Source organism: Diadema antillarum, unplaced genomic scaffold (assembly GCF_040938485.1).
Source record: "Diadema antillarum isolate AM-2024a unplaced genomic scaffold, OU_Dant_1.0 scf00000157, whole genome shotgun sequence".
NCBI lineage: Eukaryota > Metazoa > Echinodermata > Echinoidea > Diadematoida > Diadematidae > Diadema > Diadema antillarum.
Genome location: NW_027271046.1, coordinates 437,532 through 465,126, shown reverse-complemented (window position 1 = coordinate 465,126; position 27,595 = coordinate 437,532). Strand labels below are relative to the sequence as shown.

Here is a 27,595-nt window from a genome sequence, read left to right as displayed (position 1 = left end):
TGTAATGCGTGCAACACTTAGTCGTAAATCCATTTCATTTTGTTGGTTCTTGCAATACAGACAAATATGTCTGAACAAATTGTATAATCCGTATTGTATTTGACAGAAGAATGTTGCCGTTTCGTAAACAAAGCTTGACACTTTTTATGTGCGGATTGTATATTTCTGTATCATTACCCCTTGTCAGTTGTTAAACTTATTGAGAAAAGGATTATGCTTTCATTTTGTTATCTATTTCTATATCTCTCTTTTTACCAACAGCCCTATCTGTTCTACACTCTTGTAACACATCTCAATCAACCAACTCCCTCCGTTGGATACGCGCTTCTTCTTGCGTTTGGCTTGACCGTCAGCTTCCTCATGCGCGCTTTTGGGGTCCACTTTGGTTGGTACACCAGCGTCCGCACTTCGGCGCGTCTGCGCAGTGCGGTCCTAATGCTAATCTACACCAAGCTTACGCGCCTTCGTTGTACGACTGAGTTGTCTGTCGGAGAGGTAAATTTATGAATCTTTGTAAGTTCGTTAGCCTTCTCTGCAAACTCTTCTGATAATGGGTAAATTTCACTTGTTACGAACTATAGATAAAAAATGAAATATGTGTCACAGGAGTTAAGTGCTAGTGACAAAAATGTTACGTAATTGTACATCAGTTGCTCAAGGCATAATATGTGAGGGCTTTCCTTATCTAATAGATTTTTTTTAAATTCATATTATTAAACACGAAATCTATGACTGTTAGATGTGATCACTTTAGTTATGGATAGTAAATCACGAATGATCGTTATATTGAGGACATTTCTATTTCACATTCTTCCTTAATTATAGTAGGCCTTCATGAGGGCTAATTACCACAAAACTCAATATCATCATCGTCCCATTCTCTCCCCCCCCCCCCATACTCTCCTCTTTACCTGTCCCTTTCTCTCTTCTATTCTCTCTCCTTCTCTCGATCTTTTCTCACTCCACCTGGCTGTCTGTCCATCTGTCTGTCTGTCTGTCGTGTCTGTCTGTCTCTCTGTTAATCTCATGTATGGTTTCTTTGCGCAGGTCATCAATGTAATGGTCAACGACTGCACGCGTGTCTTCGAAGCCTGCCACATGTCGGCCATGCTGGTCTCCATCCTACCACTCTCTCTCCTGATTTTCATCGGAACGCTCATCGTGATCGGCCCAACTGCGCTCGTTGGCATACTGGCTATCTTACTCTTTTACTTCTTACAGGTGAATGTATATGCGTGATATGCGTGATAACCTATAGGAATTTCAAACGGACGTCTTTCTACAGACCGATTCGACGTAACGAAACACCCGCCATTAATGACGGTGTCCCAGTTGCATACGCGTATGCTGAATGCACATGATATGAATTTAAATTCAATTTCAATTCAGATAATTTCATTTCCATATAAAGTAATACAAGGTAATATACATAACATCATATGTCACTCCTGCTGCAATAGTTAACACCATTGCAGGGTTGCAGTGGTATTTGTAGTCCAAAGGTACCATCATTGTGATTAGCTTGATCATTAGTGGTTGTAATGATATTGCCATCATAGTTACTGTGTACGAGTATAGTACCGATTTAAAAAAAATGTGCATTGTCATATTGTTTTTCACTTGACGAAAGTTTTAAATACACTGTATACGAATCGAAGTCAGTGTACATCAAGTATTATTCAAATTGATGCATGAACCCTCGATTGACCATTATGTCCTCTCAATTGGCATCGTTTGTTTGTGACATTAAATGATACTGACAGAGTTGCATGTGTACCATCGTATCGGCTACAGTTCGTTGTTCCGAAGGTTCGTTAATCCGAAAGTGTAATAAGGTTCGTTATTCCGAAGGTTCATGAGTCCGAAAATGACATAAGGTCTGTTAACATAAAGGTTCGTTAATCCGAAAACGAAATAAAGTTCGTATTTCCGTAGGTTCGTTAGTACGCATCATCCTTACATTTCATTTTCGGATTGACGAACATAATGGGGACTTTGTGTGTTTTGGAATAACGAACCTCCGGTATAGCGAATCTTATTTCATTTTCGGAATTATAACGAGCCTTCAAGATAACGAAAATCACCCGTCATATCGCACATGTATCATAGCACTCTGAGCAATTGCTGGAAACTATATAGAATAATGTATGTGGATAACGGACTACACTCTTTAATTGGAGAGGCTGAGTTTAAATCCCTCCAAGTATGTATGTTTTTGTTTCTCTGGATAAAGAAGCAGTCAAACTGGGGCCTATAAAGCAATCCTTGTCGTTACAACGATGGCAGAATCTTCAGGTAGTTAGTGCCTATACACATTGAATTTCCAATGGTCTATGCCCCAGTAAAAGAAGAAAACTGTTCCATTTATTTATTATTGCTATCATTTTTGCTATCATCAATTTTGTTTTCATTGAAAAAAGACTACAGATTTTTCATTGTACTTTAGTATTTCGCAATTACTGTTAATTCATTATTATAATTATTATTGTTGTTATTATTATTATTATTATTATTATTATTATTATTATTATTATTATCATTATCATTATCATCATATTTTGCTTATGTCATCGTCCCTTCTACACTCTTTTCAGGTCGTGATAGCCAAATTGACAGCTCGGCTAAGGCAGAAGGGTGTCAGCCTCACAGACAAACGAGTTCGTCTAATGAACGAACTATTAACGTGCGTTCAACTGGTCAAGATGTACGCCTGGGAGCAACCCTTCACACGAACAATCTCGGGTATGCTCCATTAAGATAGGTCTAGAAAACACGACCTAGTCTTTGGTCTAGGCATAAGGAGTATTTTTTTTATTCGCAATTCGGTCCCAATGTCAAAGTTGCAGACAGACTTCACAGTGACATATACTGCTTTGGGATATATAGTGTGGCACGAGCAAGCTTCAACTCCACGTTTCTCAATTTGATATTGAAATTATTGATAAGGTTATTTCACTTTAAATGCATCGAAACATACGCATTATAACCAAACATGACATCTGTTAGTTTTGCCATACTGGCACAACAGTGTACTGTCAAACTTGAGGAGGTGGAGTGTCCGATATTACATTTACCGCGATAAGCTGCGATCATATTTAACTACCGGTAATATTTCGCGGGGGATTGATAACAATGTTTGAATGCCATTGGGCGCAAGTGGTACTCATTTGCGCATCCATCCTGTTTATTGTCCCCGCCGAACGAGTTCGAGCAGGGGACTATGAAACGGGCTCCGTACGTGTGTGTGTCCGTGTGTCCGTCCGTCCGTCCGTCCGTGTGTCCGTCCGTCCGTCCGTCCGTCCGTGTGTCCGTGTGTGCGTCCGTGTGTGATCAAAATCTTCAATTTGCTACTTCTCTGTCATTTATGAGCCAATTTTGATTCTGTTTGCTTTATATGATAGCACTACATGGGAGCTTTGAAACTTCTACACAGAATTTCAGTCGTGACCTTTGACCTTGACCTTTGACCTATATTGTACATTTTGCTACAAAATGCTACTCCTTCGCCATTTCTAACCCGATTTCGATTCCGTTTGCTTTATGTGATGGCACTAGGTGAGGGCTTCAAAATTTCTACACAGAATTTTGACCTTTGACTTCTTTGACCTTTGACCTTGATTTTTGACCTGTATTGTACATTTTGCTACAAAATGCTACTCCTTCGCCATTTCTAACCCGATTTCGATTCCGTTTGCTTTATGTGATGTCACTAGGTGAGGGCTTCAAAACTTCTACACAGAATTTTGACCTTTGACTTCTTTGACCTTTGACCTTGATTTTTGACCTGTATTGTACATTTTGCTACAAAATGCTACTCCTTCGCCATTTCTAACCCGATTTCGATTCCGTTTGCTTTATGTGATGGCACTAGGTGAGGGCTTCAAAACTTCTACACAGAATTTTGACCTTTGACTTCTTTGACCTTTGACCTTGATTTTTTGACCTATATTGTACATTTTGCTACAAAATGCTACTCCTTCGCCATTTCTAACCCGATTTCGATTCCGTTTGCTTTATGTGATGGCACTAGGTGAGGGCTTCAAAACTTCTACACAGAATTTTGACCTTTGACTTCTTTGACCTTTGACCTTGATTTTTGACCTATATTGTACATTTTGCTACGAAATGCTACTCCTTCGCCATTTTTAACCCGATTTCGATTCCTTTGCTTTATATGATGGCACTAGTTGAGGGCTTCAAAACTTCTACACAGAATTTTGACCTTTGACTTCTTTGACCTTTGACCTTGATTTTTGACCTATATTGTGCATTTTGCTACAGAATGCTACTCCTTCGCCATTTCTAACCCGATTTCGATTCCGTTTGCTTTATGTGATAGCACTAAGTGAGGGCTTCAAAACTTCTACACAGAATTTTGACCTTTGTCTTCTTTGACCTTTGACCTTGATTTTTGACCTATATTGTACATTGGCTACAAAATGCTACTCCTTCGCCATTTCTAACCCAATTTCGATTCCATTTGCTTTATGTGATGGCACTAGGTGAGGGCTTCAAAACTTCTACACAGAATTTTGACCTTTGACTTCTTTGACCTTTGACCTTGATTTTTTACCTATATTGCACATTTTGTTACAAAATGCTACTTCCGGCGGGGACATATGTTACGCACCGCGTAATTTCTGCTTTTCCTTGTTGTAATAAAGTTACTGGACACGTCATCAGCATGTTCAGTGAAGGAGTGCAGATATGTTAAAAAAATATCTAGCACATTTTTCGGACACATAAACAATTGATCACAGTCAAGATATTGTCATTGTCTTGCGTGATTTCATGGTGATGGATTTTAAAAAAAAAGAAACTGAAGAAAAAATATATAATCATGAAAAAGAGTCGTGCCAAAAATATCTTTCGGAATCGCTCGTTTTCGTTTCGGCAGGCATTCGCAAATCGGAGGAGTCGATTCTCCAAAAATCGGGCAATCTTCAGACGATGTCCGTTTCGGGCTCTTTCCTCATCGCTCCCTTGGGGACTCTAGCTACTGTCGCCGTCCACGCGTCGCTAGGTTACGAGCTGACGTCAGCCCAGGTAGGTATGAATGTCATGCCGTTATGGAGAAGAGAGCGGGCAGAGGTGTAAGCTTACAGAACTGGGCCCCGTTTCATAAAAGATGTTAGGATGTCAACTCTTGCTGGAATGACAACTTCCTATAGCAACAACCAATCAGGAAGCTGCATTCATGTCGTTACCATGACAATTGACATTCCAGCAAGAGTTGTTATCTTATCAACTTTTTATGAAACGGGACCCAGGACCGTATAAGAGACGATTATGATATATGACTACACGATTACATTACTCACATTTTATGAAACGTGGTATTTCCCGGCATTCTTAAAGATGACTTGTAGCATTTAAAGAATATGTGTCTACTTGAGCTCAAATTGTTATTCAGTTGAGCAGCAAGTACTGAATGTATCTTCTTCGTTTCCATTCATTAAATATCTCACTACGATATCTGTGGTCACTATTTGGTAAATGAGGTTGCATTCTGTGAGACTCGTTTTACATTGACGTCCTGTGGCGTGTTTTCGTAAATTTTCGATACATGAGCTAGTCTTTGTCTTAGATTATAGAGGGCTTGTTTACTGATGCATTCACACATTATACGAAAATTTGTCCCAGATGACTGCGTAACGAAAGATTGTTCAGTCCTGCTACTACCGAATACATTCCAGTGCTACACATTGCAATACTTGAAATCAAGTTTACAAGCCTTATGTAGTTGGTGCTCCGTCAGGAATGAAATTTATGAACAGGCCCGTCCATCCAAACTGATAAGGTTCTTAGGTGACAGTGAAGAGAGCTGATTGGGAACGGGGGGGGGGGGGGGGGGGGGGAGGCGATTCATATTCAGATTCAGATTCATTTATTGTCCATTTAGGAAATTCTTCTTGTTAACATATGGGCGTACACAAAGGAATATATAGGCCTACATACATACATATATACATACATGCATATATTCATGTACATGTACACATAATATCTAATTCTAATATTTAATATTAAATCTACATTATAAGTAAATACAATTGTCAATATATACACAATTATACAAGCAAACTTTATACTCACAAGACAGTTAACACATACATCATTACAAATTCATAATTCATCACAATTCATTATATTTACCAATCAACAACAAAACGAAAAGCTATGAAAACGATGAGAAATTATGCAATAGTGTAGACAGGGAGATAAACTAAAGACGACAATGATCTGTGCATCATCAAATCAGGGAATTGTCAAGTCAAGCAAATAAATCGACGCGTATGTAATTCATTTCAATTGAACTCAACAAAAGGTAAGACAAATACAACGTACTAACAGACTAATACATTCAATAAAATCATATCGGCAGTGATTTGTAAGAAATAAAATCACTAGGTTTGATGAAAATATATATATATATATATATATTTACAGTATACTATGTGTAGATATACTTCACAGTTTTATGTGATCTGTTTCAGACTTTTACAGGACCTATAGTTAACACCGTGAGATTTTATTATTCTAGAATACTAGTACCTATTATCGATGAAAGTGGGCCTTACAGTCATCTGTATTATTTATTTGTGAAAGCAAGCATCAAAGCATGTCCATGTCACAATGTCTACTGCATATGCGCATTATCACACCAGTACTTTACGACTTTTTATATGCTTGAAATCAAATGTAGAAGTAATGGCAGATAGATAATTGATTTCGGTTGTATGTGAAGAAAAGATATGTTTCTTGCTTGTCCCTTTTAATCAAAATAAACGCAATCTAACGTATCCGATGTAATAATGCTATATAAAATCGTGTAAGTTGCCTTAAAAGATTCTGAGTATAAATCTAACCTTGTTTAACCCACCGATTCTGAGATACACTTGTAACCCATATCCTCACTACCATCGCTTTCGACGCTCACACTGAAATTGAATAATGTGTGAATCAGGGAAATAGACGTTCATATAATATGACTTGGCGTGAACTTTTATTGCAATAAAATGATCAGTAGGGAACAAGGAAATTATCACTCTACATTGGGTATATTGAACGGGCTCATTTGGAGTGGGATAAAAAGAAACAACGAAAAAATGAGTCATATACGTACTTGATTAGGGGCAACAATAAGCTATAAATATTTTGCTCAAATAAGGAGGGTATCTTGGAATACAATTTTGCCTGGTACCTCCATGTTCACATAAATCTATGCGTCGCTTCAGAATTTTATCTGCCGTATTATGTTTACGGGATCACATTCTGGTAATGAAAATATCGTTCGTATGCTCAGCGCCACTGAAATGACGCATCTAGAATCATTCTGCGCAAGAATTATCATTATTTTCATAGATTAATAAACAGTACGATAAACGTGTTTGCGTGCATGATGTAGCAAATAAAAGTTGCGAGCGAGGACATTTCGTTATGGCTGAGTTTTATGATCAGTCGAAGCAGTATGAAAATGTAAGCACAGACGTGTGATGCCCGTGTCTGCAGTTCTTAAAGTGCAGATTCACTCCTTTCAAAACGGCGTCAATAACGTAAAATCAAATGAACATACTGTAGTGATTTTATTAAAATCAGACCTAAAATTACACACGTCTTCATGAAAGAATGATATAATCAGCAACCATATATGCAAATTAGATGAGATGATGACGTCATAGCTTCACAAGTCTCCCACTGACGTCCTGACAAAGCTTAAATCAATTTGATATTTTTGCATGAATTAAAAAGGAAAAAAGTCTTGTTGCAGTAACAAAGCAATAGTTATTTCTAGGCGAGAGGTTTGTATGTTAAATTATTGACGAGAGACATATTTTTTTTTCTATTTTCTTTTTCGCACAATCCAACGGAAAAGGCGATGACATCATCATATCATTCAATTTGCGCATATGGTCGCGACTATACGGATGAAGGCGTGTGCAAACGGCAAAATCCCATAAATATCTTACGTCATGTCCAATTTTGATGATACTTCTACCATTACTTGAGTTTATTTATTGAGGTTAAAAACTGTTATTTCTTGTTTTTTTTTTAATTTGGCAGCTTTTTAGTGAACAGAATGTTCCATAAAAATACATATCCGGTTTACAAGATGTGGTGAAACTAAAGGTATATGTATACATCGTGATTTAAATTATCATGAAATATGAAACAGGCTTATCATACAGGTAGGCCTACTCCAGTTAAATCGAAGTCATCGGGACCTGCAGTTTTGTGTGTGTGTGTGTGTGTGTGTGTGTGTGTGTGTTTCGTTGAGTCGAAATTTCGTTATAGCCAAATAGATATAAAGTGTATAGAGATACTATACTAATTTTGGAACATGAATTTTACTTCGATGTATCCGAAATTTCATTCTAACCGTGTACGTTATAACGGCAGTGCACTGTAATCAGTGAGCAATATAGATTGTATTTTCTACAGCGGAATGTTTGATGGGGTTGCAGGGGTTGACACTAAAAAGCAAAGCTGGAAAGCGTGTCAACCCTGGAATAAATCTATCATGTGCATTTACTAACTTACGAAGAGGTGTTATAAAATGGGCTTTAGTATCTCTGCAATCTGATCGGTCAGTATCATGCATTGATTTTTACTGATCCGCCCTGAGCCATGCCTTCGGTAAAATCAGAATGCATGGCTCAAGCCTTGTATAGCATTGTTGGTGTACCTGACTCATGGTGGGGAAAAAAAAGTTGAATTTCATGAATTTACGGGCCCATTTTATAAAATGAATGATGCACAGGACTATTTCGTGGATCGGTGAGAATTGGTCCTCTCATTCAACTTTGGAAACAGTCTAAAACCAGTTTAAAGAGTTCCAAAGTGTATCGCTGTATTTGAGACGCGGTGACTATCGCACATCGGAAGCCTTGAACACAATATGCAATGTTCACACAATTTGTGTTCTTTTGTATTCTCCATTCAAGGCTTTCACCTTGCTGAGTCTATTCATGGGTCTGTCCGTTTGTCTATACATGCTGCCAACTGCCGTGAAACCCCTGGTCGAGTCAAAAATCGGCGCGAAGAGAATCAAGGTGAGGGCTGCATGTGTTTGAACATATATACACTTTCTAATATTTGATTTGGACACGGAAAACATTAAGAAATATCTTTGTTTTTTAAGATGAATAGATCAAACCAGATAGTCACGATACTGGTATAAGCAAGACGTTCAGGCCTACTCAGAGATGTGTGTAGATATACTGTTTTGAAAAATAATAACTAGAGAGAAAGACGGCCCCTTTGGTGAGTTGATTTTGAATTTTGAATCAGGAGTTGTGATATGTTTTTAAGTTGTTGCTAAGCATGCTAAGGAAGCCATGAATACTTATAAGTAATCAGGCAGTAGAACAAATCGTTGGGCATAATCAATCAGGAAAAATCCATTCTGACGACAATATTATTATCTCTCTTGTCTTCCACCGCCATTGCAGTCGCTTCTACTGCAAAAGGAATCGTCCGTCACGGTCGAACAGCCCAGCGACAAAGACATCGCTATTAAGGTGACCGATGCCTCATTGACATGGACCGATCCCGAAGCTCCAAGGGACATCGAGCATTCCGATGACGACGACCTGGTTAATGAGGCTGCGGGGCGGCGGCATCAGTCGCCCAGTGCTTCTAGGGAAGCACGAGAAAGGGCGTCGTCGTCGGGGCGAGATGAAAGCGAGGACGCGCTGCTCGACCTCATCAAGTCACCGAAATGGGAACTCCGCGATATCAGTCTCACCGTGGAGAAGGTAAATTGCCATAGCAACAGGGAGCAAAGATGATGCTTTCTTTCGCAGGATGTGCGTGCACTTACACATCGCGTTTTGTTCGTATGTTGCCTTTTCTTTTTGTGAAGCAGGGTACGTGCAACTGTGCCTATGGACTGGAACGAAACGATCCTACAATAAGTCTGCAGTGAAAGGATTTGAATATAGATAGTCATAGCCTTGACATACAAATGAATAGATTTGTATACAGATAAAGGGGAAGGGAGAAAGAAAGATTGATAGTTAAACATATTACGTGAATTAGAAGCTTCAGATAAGCAACTAGACGAGAAAGATGAATAAGTTAAGATTGTGTGGATAACATAGGTACGGAAGAACGCGATAGTATAGTGAAATGCACACCGTGAACAAAATATGCAAATCGCATTGCTACTTATATCGATTAATGTTGCATGATTTTTTGCCTCCTTTATTGTGTATCTCGATTGGCATCTTTGTACCCAATCTATCATGACGTGTTTGTTTGTTGGTTTTTTTTTTCCTGTTTCTTGCATCTAGACCCTGGATTTAGTGGTTAAGCTACCTGGTATACGTGGTTAAGAGTTAGATAATATATTTCTTGAGACGTATTCAACACGAACAACTGAAGCCAAATACCATCAAACCAAAGATCTAAAGATGTTCGTCACAGTTGTTTACCACTTTTTTCTCAAAAGATTCATAAGTGCTTCTTGTTGTTCCAGTGATGGCATATAAAATGCCCTATATTTTATTTGAACGCCGTAACCGACACATAGGTAATTGATTGAATATTGAAAGAAACCAATATTGGTCCTCAACTTTCTTATCTTCGTTGTTATAGTAACGAAAAGTGGTAAGTTCGTGAACACTGAATCTTATTCTGGATAAAGTATTAGTCTAATTTTCATTCATTAAATATGGAATATATTTGTTTCTTGAAAGGGCAAACTAATTGGAGTATGCGGCAGTACGGGCAGTGGGAAGAGTTCGCTGCTCTCGGCAATTCTTAACCAGATGTACTGTGTGGAGGGCAAAGTGGAGCGGGCGGGGAGCATCGCGTATGCCTCACAGCAGGCGTGGATCATGAACGCCAGCGTGAGAGACAACATCGTGTTCAACCACCCTTTCGACAGCACGCGCTACCACCAAGCCGTCTTCGCCTGTTCACTTCGACCTGACTTCAAGATTCTGACGCATGGCGATTGCACAGAAGTAAGGTTTGGCTTAATTACATAATAGTGACGGCCGTGTACTGAGTTTTCCCCTTTGAATACTGATGAAGAAGGCACTTTGCAACACTTGAGGCTGAAATATTGCAGCTACCTTAGTAGCAGCTTAACAAGTTTTACAGATGTCATAACTGATGTCTCATTTCTTCTCAGGTCGGTGAGCGCGGAATAAACTTGAGTGGGGGACAAAAACAGAGAATAAGCCTGGCACGCGCCCTCTACGCCGATCGTGACATTTATCTCCTTGACGACCCGCTTAGCGCGGTCGACGCGCACGTGGGTCTCCACATCTTCAAGCACTGCATCAAGGAGGCATTGCGCGGGAAAACAACGATCTTTGTCACTCACCAGCTACAGGTAAGAACGCTGAAAACGCTTTGAGTGACAAATTTCTTATGTTTGCTTTGGGGCTTGTCGTTGTTTCTTTGTGTGTGTGTGTGTGTGTGTGTGTGTGTGTGTGTGTGTGTGCTTAGATGTGTGCGTGTGTTTGTGTGTGTTGGAAGAATGTTTGTTGGATTTAAACTGACTGTGTGAAATTGAAGCCTTCTTGAGTACAATGTATCAACAGAAGTTTGATTTCGAAGCATTCTTGGATGAGAATTAACAATGTGAATTTGTTGCGTTTTTGTGCGGTTGCAGCGTATGTGTGTGGTTTGTTTGCTTGTTTGTTTATTCTCCATTTCACATCAAAAATACACAAAAAATTGCATAAGTCATTTATGCATCAAAGAAAGATTACAACATAAATGGATTGATCTCCATTTCACATCAAAAATACACAAAAAATTGCATAAGTCATTTATGCATCAAAGAAAGATTACAACATAAATGGATTGCCCATTTCACATTCATTGTTCTTACATTGATGAAACATAAAATCATTTTTTTTTTTAAACGATGTCGTTTTCTAATAGTGGTCTGATATCGAATGTAATCTATAGGAGGTAGGCCTACATTGAGCCTGTAAATATAACATCTAAACCGTGGAGCTACAACTTGCTTGTAGATATAGCTCCATGGTCGGACTATTGCTGATTGTTATTTCCATTAATTTATTGCGCCAACGGACACACGCTCAAAACGTCAAGAAAGGCGGAGCGCACGTTGCTTCACTCGATCATTGTAACCCGCACATTTGTCGAAGAGTCAGTGCTGGTCATCACATCCGAGATTGAAGAGAGTCTGAGAGGAAATCAGAGCAACCAATAGAAGTAGTGACGTGAGGGCCCTTCAGGGCTGACAACGTACGAAATAGCAGGTCACTTTGCGGTTTCATGACATTTGCTCCGGCGACAATTGCTCCCATGAAATATCTGCATGCTAAGCCAAACATAACTTTTACCCACAAACATAACCCTAACCCTAATCCTATAATCCTGACATCAAACTAAACCTAAAACACTATATCACAACCCTAACCGTAAGGAGAAAATAAGACTGGATCAATTTTCGCAGGAACAAAATGTTTCACACATTTTGCAATCGAAACTCGTCGTTAGTAACGGAGGAAAGACGGTATTTTCAAATTACAGCGATTACAGGAACGTGATATTCTTTTCCTCTTCTTCAATTTCACCTATATTTGAGTATGAAATCTTGACAAAATAAATGCCGATCGAAAGTGTCCTCGAACACAATGAATGGTAAAAATTTAGGTATTATTCCAAAATAAATCAATTGCTGCGGAGGTTGAAACGATCATTTTAAACTTGACGGAGATATAGTTATGTTCAAGGATGTTGAAGACATCTACAGGAAAAAGAAAAAAGGGAAAAGAGGGAACGTCGTGGTGGAGACAGACAAGATGAATAAAAGGTAAAAGATTCACCAGAACAAAACGGGTCCCACTTACATGTAGGCCGGTAGAAATTTGACAATGATCGTTTTCTTCTTTTACCAGGAAATGCAAAGTTTGTGCAACTGAGTGACAAATTGCCCTACATCGACGAATTTGAACTGCAAAGTTTGTTTTGAATTGTGACCAGTCATTGTTAATTTCCTTGTTATGTGTACACTCGCATCAAGTCAATATATTTGCACGCTTTAAATATAAGCACTATTAGTCACAACCACATGACTAGGTAATGAATGACGCCACCGCCTGATTTCATTCCCATAATTACATATGGCAGCGAATAAAAGCACCCTTTGTTGAAAACTCTGAAACTTCGAAATTCATGACTTTCTTAGATCAACGTAGATAGTATAATCGTAAATCCAGTTTCCATTTAACTCCCGAGCTATACTGCCTGTGTAAGTAGCTGCCTTTACTCCTATTTATTCTAGTCAACTTTAACATGGTATCACAAATTTCGTACTCGATCAACTTCATTGTAAAAGCATCTTGCTGATCTAAAATGCTCGCTGAGTATGACCGACTGCGAATGGGTCTTGCTGCTGAGACATACTCGATATCAATTGTTTAAAAAATCGTGGCAGCATAAATTATTCAGATTTTTCAATACTAGCATCTTGAGGTACTCATGCCCAAAACTTAACAGCGTATACTTTATCTAGTGCACATATTACTGAGACATAAGCGCATAGTAAGCAAAGTAGGCTTTCTCTGATAAGTCACGATTGTTTGACATCAGTTGCAATGAAAACATCTCGACGGAAGAATTTCATGAATTTGAATAGTGGTGTTGTTGGGGTTTTTTTCACACATGCCCGCCATTGGACTGTGAGTGTCTGATGCTACCGGTTGTGAGTAATAACCCTCTTTCAAGCTCCCTTTGACTAGTCGAAAAGCAAACAAAAAAGACATAGTTCTGCTGTCTGTGCTTGAAATAGACAGTAGAAAGCCATTCAGCCCGTCGGTGCAGAATATTTACTCGGTTTTCATGTGAATCACAGCGTGGCGAAATCAATGTGGTGTGACAATATGACCGTGGTGCAGCCCGGTGTGGTTTTAGAATCCCACGCAGTATTCGCGTTGAAACAAGGTGTTTTGCAAGATGTATCCGTGTGCTTTGATCTTGTGACAACGCCATTATGTGGGGTTATCATGTAGTAAGGCACTCCCAAAAACCAGATACAGTAGGTTAAAAAAAAACGCCAACAACAACATAACTATACCTCTTTCGACAGCCGCTCCCTCTCTAAAATCATTGGCGTTATGATACTATTATCAATCAAATTTTGTATTAAGAAACTTATACCCCTTTCCCGCTGAAGAAAATCTTCCCCGGGGGCACCTGGGGGCACCCGGGGAACCCCGCAGTGTGAAAGGTCACTCGGTTGAAACCTAGGGGAAGCCTAGGTGAAACACCGATGAAATTTTGGGCAATTTTTACCCGAGAAGCGTCCTGGGTGAACACCGATAGTTCAACGGGAGATCACCCGGTGGTTCACCGAGAGCGCCCAGTGTGAAAGGTTGTCTCGGTGAAACACCGGGGAAAATATGCAGATTATGTCAAAGGTCATGTTTTGTTTCTGGTCATGCACACGTTTTCAGCTAGCTAGCGCGCACTCGACCTCCCAAATCCACACGTACAGGGTACTAGTAATTCGTGTTTGTAAACATACACACGACATTACATAGTATAGTACTAGTATGTCGTTTCGTGTGCAATGTGGCGTTCACAGTGCGACGGCATTGTTTTGCATCGTGCTGGGCATTGTATTGTTTACTAGTAATTAGCACGCCGTGTACTGTATACAAAGCTGATATAGGTTTACAGTGTACATGTACTTGATCGATTTGATGCGTCCTCCTTCTTCGTCTTCCTCTAGCGTCTAGCTCTTAACTCTTCCAGTAAAGTCTGATACAGTGCGCCTCTTGCTTGATTTTTTCGTATTTTGTGCTTTTCTCGTCAAGTGCTGGGTTTACAGTGTACAGGAGAAATCCGTTGACGTTTTGTGCTGTTGAAATTTCAAGGAATTTTGCAAATGGCTGGAATGACTTCAATTACGTAGCGATCGAGGCAGCAGGGAACGAAGAACTGAGCGGGACGTCGGCTGACGCTAGCCGCGTACGAGTCCCTCCTCCGAAAACTTGCTGAACATGGGATCGAAAAAACCAAATCGCAGATGCAAAACAAACTCAAGTACATAAGATCACCCACGTTGCGAGCAGAAAACCCGTCTAGGGGAAAGTTTCACCGAGAGCAGTGTGAAACGACGGCACTCAAACTTTCACCGAGAGGTTCCCCGGTGAATTCACCGGGGAACCTCTCGGTGGTTCACCGAGACGGGCAGCGGGAAAGGGGTATTAGAATCACGCTGCCAATATGAAACGATGTGCACTAGGTTATGTAATTTGTTAGATAAATCTATGATCTTTACACGGATCAACTGCATTTACCCTGAGTGCCATGCTAACTAGGCGCCAGTCTTGTTTCCAATCTCGAGAAATTTTATTGTTACTAGCCCCCATGGGGCTTTACTCCCATGGGGCGGACGGACGAGGAGCGTATATACACTGCCCCCCTCTGCGACTGTCTCACTAGTATGTGCCCACTGATCTCTACCATGTCTACAGGAGTACAGTACTCTCCGCATAATCGGGTAGGCTCGGGCAGAGCGTTTCTTACCCGATTATTAAAGCGGAGTACCCGGGACTAACAGAAGAATACGTCTCATTCACATTTGACACACACAATGTGTATGTATATGCATTGTACACTGCACCAAACACCGACACTGTATGCTTAACACGCGTGCTTCCATGGCATATTATACATACCTTACACTTGCTCAGTCATGAGCAATAATTTACACTCTTTTTATTGACAAATGTGTCTTAAGAAAACATTTGTCGTTTGACTATATATGATATAGACTCCTCGCTAACAGGCAGACGTTTTCCGAAATGAACACGTCTCTTTGCGTGCACTATTAGTCACGTATACGTCGGGTTATTAACTTTTCGAGAAGTGACTGGGGAAAAGTAAACTTATGGAGCTGGTGCATGGCCTGATTTTCGTTGCAAACTTCTCATATTGTGAATGTTGTTGCGGAGCAAGGGAGGAGCATCAAGGGGAGATGCATCAGAGGCCTGGAACCCACACACAGCTACAATGGTAAACTCTCTTGAACAGGTGCAGAAAACTGCTGCTCGGAATACATGGAGACTACAGGTATTCAACATCTTCCTCAACGCTGGTCTCGGCTCTTGATTGGGATAGTCTCCACACACGACGCCTCCTTGCATAGTGCACCCTCTTTCATAAGATACACTACTGTCAACTTCTATGTTTACCACATGTGATTTTCCCAGCTACTTATATAGGAAGGCATGACCATAAGCTCAAGTACATAATCCCAACCGCGACCATAGATGTGTTTAAATTTTCCTTTTTTCCCAGAGCTGTTAGAACCTGGAACCATCTGCCAGGACCTGTGGTCACAATGACCAACCCATTAACATTCAGAGAGGCTGCCCTTCCAGTCATCCGAGTGGTGCAGCCTACTGTTGGGTCACACATGCTCTAAGAAAAGATGCATGTTTTGTTTAGTTTTTTTTTTTTTTATTAGCACTATGCACCGTCACGTTTATCGTACATTAGTGACATTTAAAATCATGTTCACCATGTCACATCTCACTGACGCACGACACTTCTACCATCCCGGGATAGTTTCAAGGAACTGCTGAAAGGGATTACTACTTCAAGGTTCAAGGTTCAAGGTTCAAGGTTCAAGGAGCGCAGGTGTGTTCAACTTCTGTCTGTCTTTGCAATTGTGAGTGCCAGCTACATGTGTAATGTTGGTTTACGTGTGGCAAGTCAGTACTGGTACATGTCTTTTCATGTTTTATCACTCCCCAAATGATCGTCTTCTTTGCAAATTGAGCAGAGAATGTCATTAGCCGTGGAAAATTTAACATTCATGATTTCCTAAAGTGTCATATCTACGATAAAATGTGGGTAGAAATTAGATTAGAAGAAAATCATTTACCCATTTATGCGGAGAGGGGCAACCCGATTATCAGGTAATTTTAATGTGCATTGAAACTGATTTTGACATACCTACCCAATTAAACGGAGTACCCGTTATAGCGATACCCGATTACGCGGAGAGTACTGTATATGGATTTCACGTTGTCCCAGGTTCATTGGATTCAGTGTACTCCTATTGTGCTAGAAAATTATGTTCTCACCTTTCAGTCTAAAATGCCGCTTGCATTCACATTTTCACAAATCCTCACTAGAATATGAAATCAATAATACACTATGCTGTCAAGGTAACCTTGCTGGGAATGGGTAAGGATCGAGTCGAATAAAAACAACACAAGTAAACGTCTACGCAGATCAGTACCTTGATCATCATTGATACACAGTGTGAATAGAAAAAAAAAAGAGACAACACAAAACCTCATATATCGGTATCTTTGTATGGTTGAATTCAACATTTAAATGCAATTGTTTGTTCGTCATGTCACGTGACCATATGGTGCAGCGGAGAAAAAAACAACAACAGAGAACACCTTCCCTGCATAATGTTTCAAAGAAAAACTTGATTCTCATGGGTTTGCTTCCTTCTGTATACAATGTAGGCTGCCCTGAATGGCTTTTATACATTGTATAGATACAAGACGATGAGTTTTGATTTCGACTTAAACAAAAAGACGTACAATAATATGCAACACCACAGCTTTTACCACGATACGACCTATATTGCGGCTACTTAGTATCATCATACATCGTTATATCACAACGACTATCACAATCATTATCATCATTACCACCATTATTACCATTATCTCAGTCAAATACAGCGCATCTTCCGTCGTTTAAAACAATTTTCATTAAAACGACTTTAACAACTATATGAAATAAACGCAAATATCCTTGGTATTTTTATGAGCTGGCCCTATCTAAGTATAGACAAGACGTGTATCGCACATTTCTTAAGGCCGTGTCACACCGTTCCGGGCAAGCTACGCGGGCTTGTGGCGAGGAGGTAGTCTCCAGCACGTAGAAGATTTTCAGCGGGTTCATTCATGCCTTGTCATACCGTACGGGGGAACTTCTGCGGCTTGACTTGCGGGGAAACAAATTTACTCCCCGGAGCTCTCCGCAGTTGGTCCGCACCTGACAGTATCTAACGTGTAGTTGCCCGGAGGTGCTCACGCAGGTCCGATTTAACCGCAGCCAAGTTTTGAGCATGACCAAAACTTTTTCCGGGTGAGTCGCGGGAATGCCCGTATAGAGGTCCACGCAGAACGCCAGTAGGAGACCCTTAGCGGCAGTACTTCCCAGGCAATTCCCACGCAGATACTTCGCAGTCCCGTATGTAGCCAAGATAATGAAATTCTGTGGGATTTCAGCCATTCCATTAGAGGAATTCCTTCACTGAGTTGTCAGCCCCCACGCGACTGGTACAAAGGTCACACAGTATACTCGCAAGTATAACGCGTCTAGCAAGTAAGACACATGCGCTGACTCGCACAAATCCTTTTCCGCCCTCAGCAATGTCCGGTATGCTAGAAAATCCCTACACGTAACAAGCCCGAGTAGCTTAATTGCCCGGAAAGGTGTGACAGAGCCTAAACACGGTTGCGGGTAAAAAAATATGCGTGCGCACATCCGGGCGACTACTTTTGAGATACATGCTAGGTACACTGTCATGTGCGGATCATCTACGGGGACCTCCGGGTAGTCAAAATATTATTGTTCTTTGCAAGTCGCACGCAAGGCTGGTGTGACACGGCCTTAAGTTTTTAATTTCCCTCGTAGTCTTTAAAGGGACTGTACAGTACTGGTTTAGGTGGGGCCTTATTCATGTTTTGAACATTCCTGAAGTGAGATACTGAGAAACCTCTCAAGAAATATGAAAGAGCATGTAATTTTAAAACGGATTCAATGTTTATTTGATGAAAATTGGTTTTCAAATGGCTGAGATATCCAAAAAAGTGATAATGATAAAAGACTACAGGCCACGCTTTATATTAGGATCTCTTTGTTTCACCTTAATTGTTTTTGGATATCTCAGCCATTTCAAAACCGATTTTCATCAAATAAACTTTTGATACCCCTTAGAATTGCATGCTCTTTGACATCTCATAGAGTGGTTTCTGAATATCTCGCAAAACGTTAAAAGCTAAATCCTCACCTCGACCAGAATTGTACACACCCTTTAAGAAAAATATAAGAGAACGGTCAAATGATCGATACAAGGAGCCTTTCCATCAATTTTGTGTTGTTTTTCGTGTGATTATTTGATTTATTAATTCTGCATAGTAAAAATAAATACAATATACAATACATTAATCACGTCAGATTACACATCATGACAAATTTACAAGCAGACGATGTCTTCCGAAACAAAACATCGGGATTGAGCAACAAATGCTATGGAAGAGGGTTTTGAGCAAGCAGTTTGTGGAATTTGCATCTACGAGCAAAATCGCATTCATATCTCAGGCATTGAGGCGAGTCACTGACCCCTGACCGTGCAACGACCCGTGCTATGTTCACAATAGGCGTGTCTTCATCAGCCCGAAGTTTCAAAATAGCGCGCTATCTTGCGGTTACCAAACTAGTCCGATGTCAAAATAGCGCGCTATCTGTGTAGTGAAGACGCAGATAGCGCGCTATTTGATCGGGAAAATTTCCCCCAAAATCTTGGTCTAGTTCGTCAACTAGAGCGCTAATTCGTGAAATAGCGCGCTATCTTGGGTGCGTCTCCATCAGCCCGAAATTTTCTCGATCCCTCCACGCTTCTGGTTAGCCAGCTGGCAATGGAAAGCGCATGTACAAGCAGCTAGTGATTGTGTATAGTAGTACATTACACGCACGGTGTATTCAAGGATCACATGTGTGTACTATAGGCCTAACTGTTGTTGTCATCTTTAAAGGGAAGATAAACCCCAAGAGCAATGTGGATTGAGTGAAAGCAGCAACATTAGTAGAACACATCAGTGAAAGTTTGAAGAAAATCGGACAATCGATGCAAAAGTTATGAATTTTTAAAGTTTTGGTGTTGGAACCGCTGGACGAGGAGACTACTAGAGGTTATGACGTATGAGTGGACAACAATACCAAGAAAATATAAAGAAAATTCTACAAAAATCCATTTTTCATGAAAATTACAATTTCCATCAGCTTGATATTGACATATGTTAAGGGTAGCAATTATTCCCCCTGCTTTCTGAAAGAGGTTGGTCCATTGCTCTTTCATAATTCTAGAAAAGTGAATTTTTGTTGAATTTCCTTTATATTTTCTTTGTATTGTTGTCCACTCATACGTCATATCCTCTAGTAGTCTCCTCATCCAGTGGTTCCAACACCAAAACTTTAAAAATTCATAACTTTTGCATCGATTGTCCGATTTTCCTCAAACTTTCACTGATGTGTTCTACTAATGTTGCTGCTTTCACTCAATCCACATTGCTTTTTGGGTTTACCTTCCCTTTAAAACCAGGGAGGTGATTTCTCTCACCTCCCTATTAAAACTCAGTGCCGTGCATGCTAGCTGTATTTTTGTAAACTTCTTCTGGTCCACTCTACCTTAGCTGAAGATTCTTGCAGATTGTGTGCATTTTGGATTTGTTTAAACATTGCAATTTGTTAATTTCATATAAGATGCCTCACTGGACAGAAGAAAGAGTAGCGTTATTAATATCCCTTTGGAGAGAATTTGCTGTACTGCTCACCTCCCTGGTTGTAGAATCGTACATATGGTGATATAGGAGATTTTGAGCGGGGAAATCCACTTTCGAACCGCGAGCCAGGCAGAGTAATATTGCAAAGTGCGCATGCGTCAATTTTCGGACTAATTTCCCGAAGCAGGCTGTTCGAGCTGATGAAGACGCACATTCGCTGTATCGGGCTATTTTCTAAGACCGCAAAATGTCCCGCTAGTTTGAACTTCGGGCTGATGAAGACACGCCTAATGCGTTTATGCAGATATTGTGGATCTGCCATTGGTGCCATGATATGAACTATAGTCGATGCGAAACTCTATATTTTTGATGCATGTGAACAATGCAGAGTGTTTATTATGTGTATGTTATATACTGTGAAGCTATTAATTACATTAGAAGTCTGAAGAAGAGCGTTGAACTGTTTGAACTTGACCTACACTTCACAATGTGACTCACTCTCCTCCCTGCATGCCCTGGAAAACATTTCAGACAGCTCGATAGACTGCAATTCTGCCCTGCATAATAAAACCACCACGATAAATCCAACCACAATATCTGAAAACACATTACACCACGCACCGACTGATACACATTTGGTAGAGAGGTAAGTTGTGGATAATGATCTCGTCTCGAGGATATAAGTGCCGTGTCAGGCCTCGAACCCTGAGCTTCTCATTGATACGAGAAAACCACGATACTTCCACAACTGTTTTATGGTCTGCAGTTAACTCTATATATACCCATCTAGTAGATAATAATGTAATGATGTAATGATAGCTTTTAACGTCCATTAACACTGGATGTTGCATTTGTATACGATGCGTTGGTAACCTTTAACACCTAATACCCCCCCCAAAAAAAAAAAAGAACAAGTGATGATAGTTATTCTACTGCATAGCAAAGCAATTACATCTGATGCACAGATGTTCAGCAAGCAGAACATCATGTGAAGTATACTGATACACTGATTCTCTAATAATATTAAATGTTGTTTTTTTTTTGCATAACTTCATAAAAAAAGGTTATTCCTGACGACCAGCCAGCTTGTCGTACGATTCCAAGTCAAGAGTCCTTCACCTACCTTTGAAGAAAAGACTGCATTGGTCTGATGTTTTCGCCAACGCTTTACACTTTAGTGTGCACATGATATCTAATGCAGTATAACAGATGACGGTGGCAAGAACGACACTGAGGCAATTAATTGAGGCGAATTTTGTAAAATTCAATGTACTCGTAGTCGCTGCGCTCGAACAGGAGTCCCAGGTTGTTCTCGTCGATCTGCGTCAGGGAGGAGTACTCGCTAGACCCGTTGAAGACCTGGTACCGATGGGGCCAGGTCTTTCCGTAGTCCAGGCTCCACTGGAGTGTCATGTCGACGCGCTTTTCGGAGTTGTACGGGTGGGAGAGGAAAAGGGTGTCGTTGACGAGAGCGAGCGAGGCGAAAACGGATGGGTCGAGAAGGGACCCCTCGGCGGTAACGTTCTGGATCGGAAAGGTTATCCCGCCGTCGACACTGAGACCCTGGAGTCGACAGTGACAATGGAAGCGCTCCTGGTTTCGAATTGTGGCGAAGATGTTTCCATTGTTCAGTTCAATGATCTGTGACGGATGGGGGAAAAATCAGACTCGATAATTTTTCTCTGACAGTGCTGAGAAACTGAAATCAATCCTTTGATTGGTCCATATATGGCGCTTTACCTTTCTAGAATTTCATATGTTTTTAATTTATGACTTAATCTGTGATTTATTGTTCTACGCATCATTCATGATAGTCTGGCTTCCACACCCTCTGCTCGTACTATTTTGCTATACAGGATATTACGCCGACAACGTCGAAAACTGTAGCAGGTTTAGGTGGATTCGGCAAAGGCGGCGACAGGGCGCATTTTGTAAAAGGAGTCCAGTTGGCAAAGAGTCTGGAAACCAGACTACATTCATGAAGATCTTTTGCAGGATACTGAAGGTTATATGCTGATAAAGTCTTCAATTACCTCGTAGATTCTGATCTGTAATTCATTCACTTTCTTCAGTTGCCGTCGAAATCGCTATGAAAAGAAAAATGAACCATCTTACAGATTGCAACGTGTAAAAAATGTACACTAACCTGGGTTTCGTCAGGTTTGAAGTCGCCGGCAGTCCGTGATTGTTTGTAGGGTATGACATAGAGGGGGTTGTTCAGGTGCCATGTTTTGCCGTGATCTGTTGGGAAAAGTGAATGATTGTAATACTCAGCATATCATCACCTCGTGTAAAATCAGGAGAGGGTTTGAACTACACAGCCTTTTATATGTCGTAGCATGTGCGTGGCATAACCCGTGGCTCTCAAAATGATGCGATCTTGAATCCACATTGTTATGTTCTCCGTATATGAAGTCGGATGCAGTATCTATACTGATGCTGTACACAACATGCGCATTTAACAATGGTTCAGTAAATTTGTTCCATAATATAATTGCCTGGTGAGCACACGTCGACGTTTAATTAGCAAAAAGTGTATTTAATTTGTATGCAACACGTGCAATATCACTTGCCCACCCGAATGACAATCGAGGATGACAAAGTAATAATCAAAGCTGTACCCATCGCACGTCATAATCAACATGTTAGTCACGAATCTTTGTTTTAAAGATCTTTACTTTGATAAGTGTCAGAACACCGTCCTATTGGAATACGCGCAGGGGTATAGATCTCCATACTGTAATTTGGAACATTCGTCAACGCTTTTGTAATCAGTCAGCGGAAAGATGGGCATTCATGTATCAAGACTGATCTTAATAGGTGAAATCAATACACTGTACTATGATGAATAGGAATATATTGACTCTGTCATTACCCGACGCAAAAGTACGACGAATGATGCTATACAACAGGGCCCCATTTCATAAAAGATGTTAGGATAGCACTTCTTGAGCTAGAATGTCAACTTCCCGTAGCAGCAGCCAATCAATAAGCAAGATTCTTGTCTTTGCCATGACACTTGCTATTGCAGCAAGAGTTGCTAATATAACAACTTTTTTCCAATGAAATGACGCCGTTATTCAGAGTGGAGATCTTAATGTGACGGTTGACGGCAAGCTCCACAGCTTCAGTGAGAGCACCAGGGTTTCACGAGACATTGCAAGGCTAATGCAGATAATAATCGAATCTATAATTTTGCCATTACCATCACTGTACAAGCACTTCATTGCCAAAGACATGTGCCCACAGCCTATGAGTCTTCCCTTGTTAGGTGCGTACTTCTTCTGGATGCCGAAACCTGGCCCAGGAGCCCAGGCCAGGCCCATCAGAGCAGGATTGGTGTTGCCGACGTTTATGGGTGCTGACCACGTGTAGCCCCAGTCCGTGCTCTTCTTGTAGTACACCCCTTTTGGCCTGTAAGGCGACGTGCAGTTTCCTACCGTGTGTAGACAGTAGCCAAATAGTATAAAAGTCGTATTGGTGTCGGAGTCGATGATCACGAGTCCAAGGCTGAGACCATCCTTGACGTGGTGGTCGTCTTCGATGAATTCTGTGAGATTCCAGTGCAAACCGCCGTCGGTTGAGCGCCTCTGTGCAATGTACTTCGGCGAGGCGTCGGCGCCGGTGTACTTTCGTGGTGCGGAGAAGGCCAAGAGGTCTCCATTTGGTACCTTCACGAGGATCGGGGTTCGATACTTGACAATATGATATCCCGCGTCACGTGATTTAAACATCTCCTGTCTGTGAGTGATATTGATCGAGATCGCTGCCACGGCGTGGGAAAGACAGAATGCCAAGGCATAACATTGGAAGATCAAGCTCTTCATGGTCACACTGAGGAGGGAACCCAAGGATGAGAATGCTATTAGCTGGAAATATTGTTGCGCCGTTGCGACAGTAACAGTCGACCAAAGAGCTTAGAAATCTCTTTGCAGTCAACGCAATAGCAAGATGGAAGAGGGTGCTGTAAGATGCAGTCACAATCACGCCACCAGCTGGAATCACAATCACATGCGCATGCAGCTGCAGTTGAAAAAAAAAGAAAACGAACAAACAACAAACAATGAATGATTATGCAAGCGATATCCCCTTCCGAATCAGTTTTAAAGTTGCTTATCAAGATGTATTTTGCACAAACTGACCATCTTTATCCGTTTTGTGGATGTCTGTTATTTTCTTTCCTTTTTTTAGGGGGGGGGGGTCGTTTGCCTGTGTATATGGCGCAAAACAATAACATGTAAAAGAGTTGGTCATTATACATACTAATTGCCGGAAAGGCTCATACATGTTTGTCTACAAAGGAACCAAATATAATGCTTTTTTTTTTTGTATGGACCATGCCTAGCACCCAGTTATGATCCCTAAATTGGTTAATTCCTGTCTAGACATCATAGACATAATTACTATGATTATTATCCTCTCATTTCCCTTCCACAACCTCACTAATTTGTTGCCGCTTTTTACTTGCTTGAATTGTTCTTGAGTGCACTTCTTAATTCCAAATTCCTCTTTACAAGGGAATGAGATGACTAACAAAGTGTGTTTTTGTGTGGATTCCTCCGTATTTTCACATTCCTACATTTCTTGTCCGTTACATGTGAATTCTGTTATGATTACTTTGCTGCGAAGAAAGCATGCTGTTTTGTTATATGTGATTGTTCGTTAGGTGTATTTTTAATGAATTAAGTAAATTGTCTTAGAAGTTATTGAATATTGGCCGGCGCCCAGGGAATTTGGACAGTGTGTTCAATGCTAATGGAGTTTTCTATGCCAATTGGCACTCGGAGCACACAAATGGTTAAGTCACTTTTCTGTGGTTTTGGTGCTGAATATTTCTATTACAATTTTACCATTCATTTTGGTGTTTAATGCAGAATACAGAGTAACAAAAAATCTTTATTTGAGTCCGTTGTTCATAGGTTTCGGTGTGCAGAACTTTTAGAGCTTCTTCAGCACTAAATGATAACACGTTTTGAAAATGAAAGTTTCACATTCTCTGTCGAATGGCCAGTTTATGCAAATTTATTGCAGTGAACCCTTCTCACAATCTGTGTCTGCGGAGTTAATGCAGTAAAATTCATCTTATTAATGACAAGCTGATCATTCTATTACTAGTGCAGCAGAGGTCCCAAGGACTCTATAGGATACGCGACAATGGACAGTTGGTATAGAACATTAAAATATAAGTTCTGGTTGTTAGTCATTTCAAATCAGTTCGTATCTTCTTCATTCTGACCCAATGAGTCATTATCATATCTGTTTCAAAATGTATTCTGATAATCGTTGTCCAGTTTTGATCAAACAGCTGAGTAGGCCTAGGCCTATGCGTAATGTGTAGCTGATCGGAATGGCATATTTTAGGTGTAAGACAATAATGTTTACGTGCAGCCTAATTGAGTTTAAACGTATGAATACGTACCATAACACGGTCGTTATATCGGTCTTTCAAGCCGGTGCCCAAGCTATGCACCAAGCGTATATAAATAGCACGATTCGGTTCCACCTCCCTTGTGCTATGACCATTGAAACTGTCGAAGTGATGATAAATCATTTACGCTAGTGACATATAAGTTGTCAGAGATAGGAATAAATGACATCGGTGTGCGCTTGAATTATTCTTCTGGATGCATAAGACTTAGACGTTTGTGTCACACGCAGAAGTTTGTTGTTGCCTTTTTTCTGGCCTGGCTATTATATCACTTCCAACAAGATTCAATCATTAATTTACTTCTCGGACACATAATAATAAATGGGTGATTTCAAGTTCGGTGCTAGTGCTAGTGCTAGTGCTAGCCCCCAAATAACAGCGTTAAATCGAGCTCCAACACCGACGGTCAGATTAACGAGGCGATACCGATCAAAATTATCGATCACCAGCACTAGGTGTTGAAATCACAGCACCGCGAGCTCCGCGAGAATTGCGCGACGAAAAAAGTGATTGCGCGTGATTACAGTCAAATATTAAAAGATGTAGCCAAAATTGCTTAGTTTTAGGGACATAGTGGGGAAGAAATATTAAAATGCCACAAATTTCATCCACTCCCCAAAATACAACTATCTTAATTTTGCTCCCAGGCTCAGATTTATGAAGCCATGTCGAGAGTGTTCGTGTACGTTACGTGGGCGACCACTGCATTAGCATAGACTTTGCACGTAAAACGTGCATCTATTATGGACGTGAATATGAGTCTCGCACGGCAACGCTAACACCAGCACCGAACTTGAAATGACGAAAATGTTAATCCCTAGGGGCTAGTGTTAGTCAATGGCGAAAAAGCACGTAAATCGCTACACAATCGGCGGAGCTCGGTTCAGCAGACGACATTCAACACCGAGCCCAGCACCAGCAACCGGAAATACGTCATAATTTTGAGGTCAACTCCCAACACCGACGTGATTTCAAGTTCGGTTTTATCGCCGGTGCTAGTGCTGAGATAGCACTAGCACTAGCACTAGCACCGAACTTGAAATCACCCAATGCCCTGGCACGCATAAATTTGCACCACTTTACGTAAATTGATGCATGTAAATAAATGATGTCACATGCAAAACATTCTATACCTTTCACTTCAGACTCAATAGAAGGATTGTAATGCAACTAATTGTTCGTACAACTTTTCTGCAGGACTCAAGACACTAACATATCATCATTAGTTTGACATTTGGCGATAAAGAAACCCACAGAATATTACAGCCATAGTATACATGTATACGTAGCTCTAATTCATCACTAACGAGCTACCATAAAAATAATGAAATTGCATCCTTTCGAGACGCGCATTGATAAGTTTCGGTGACTCTACAGGTAATATGCACATGTATAAATTATGGGACCATCTCACTCTACTAGATCTAATCTCTTCATATATCGAATGCTTCGGATCTTTTACGATCATGAAAGGATTGCCTGAAGCAATTTAAAGACCATCACTTTGTACTTGTGCCTTTGAAAAATCTGCAAACTCACCTTTCCTCGGTGTAATAAAACCAGGAATGTATCAGCATAATCTACGGGAGATGACTATACCCCGGTAAAGCCCTAAGAGAATGATATGCACGCC

The 27,595-nt window shown here is 40.6% G+C and overlaps 2 protein-coding genes across 2 annotated transcripts in view; one reads left to right on the top strand and one right to left on the bottom strand.

Annotated features, from left to right (window-relative positions):
* LOC139722091 (ATP-binding cassette sub-family C member 12-like) overlaps positions 1-27,595 on the top strand; it is a 92,111-nt gene that overhangs the window by 10,190 nt on the left and 54,326 nt on the right. The window contains exons 5-12 of the mRNA XM_071633412.1: positions 262-495; positions 1,048-1,221; positions 2,595-2,742; positions 4,898-5,046; positions 8,946-9,053; positions 9,453-9,758; positions 10,701-10,970; positions 11,141-11,344. Of these exons, the coding sequence (XP_071489513.1) occupies positions 262-495; positions 1,048-1,221; positions 2,595-2,742; positions 4,898-5,046; positions 8,946-9,053; positions 9,453-9,758; positions 10,701-10,970; positions 11,141-11,344 (1,593 nt within the window). The remainder of the gene's footprint in view (positions 1-261; positions 496-1,047; positions 1,222-2,594; positions 2,743-4,897; positions 5,047-8,945; positions 9,054-9,452; positions 9,759-10,700; positions 10,971-11,140; positions 11,345-27,595) is intronic.
* On the bottom strand, positions 21,774-24,361 carry LOC139722086 (sialidase-1-like). Its single transcript, XM_071633408.1, has 3 exons — positions 23,740-24,361; positions 22,681-22,775; positions 21,774-22,175 (listed from the first exon to the last, which is right to left on the bottom strand). The coding sequence occupies exons 1-3, from the start codon at positions 24,359-24,361 to the stop codon at positions 21,774-21,776; spliced, it is 1,119 nt and encodes a 372-aa protein (XP_071489509.1).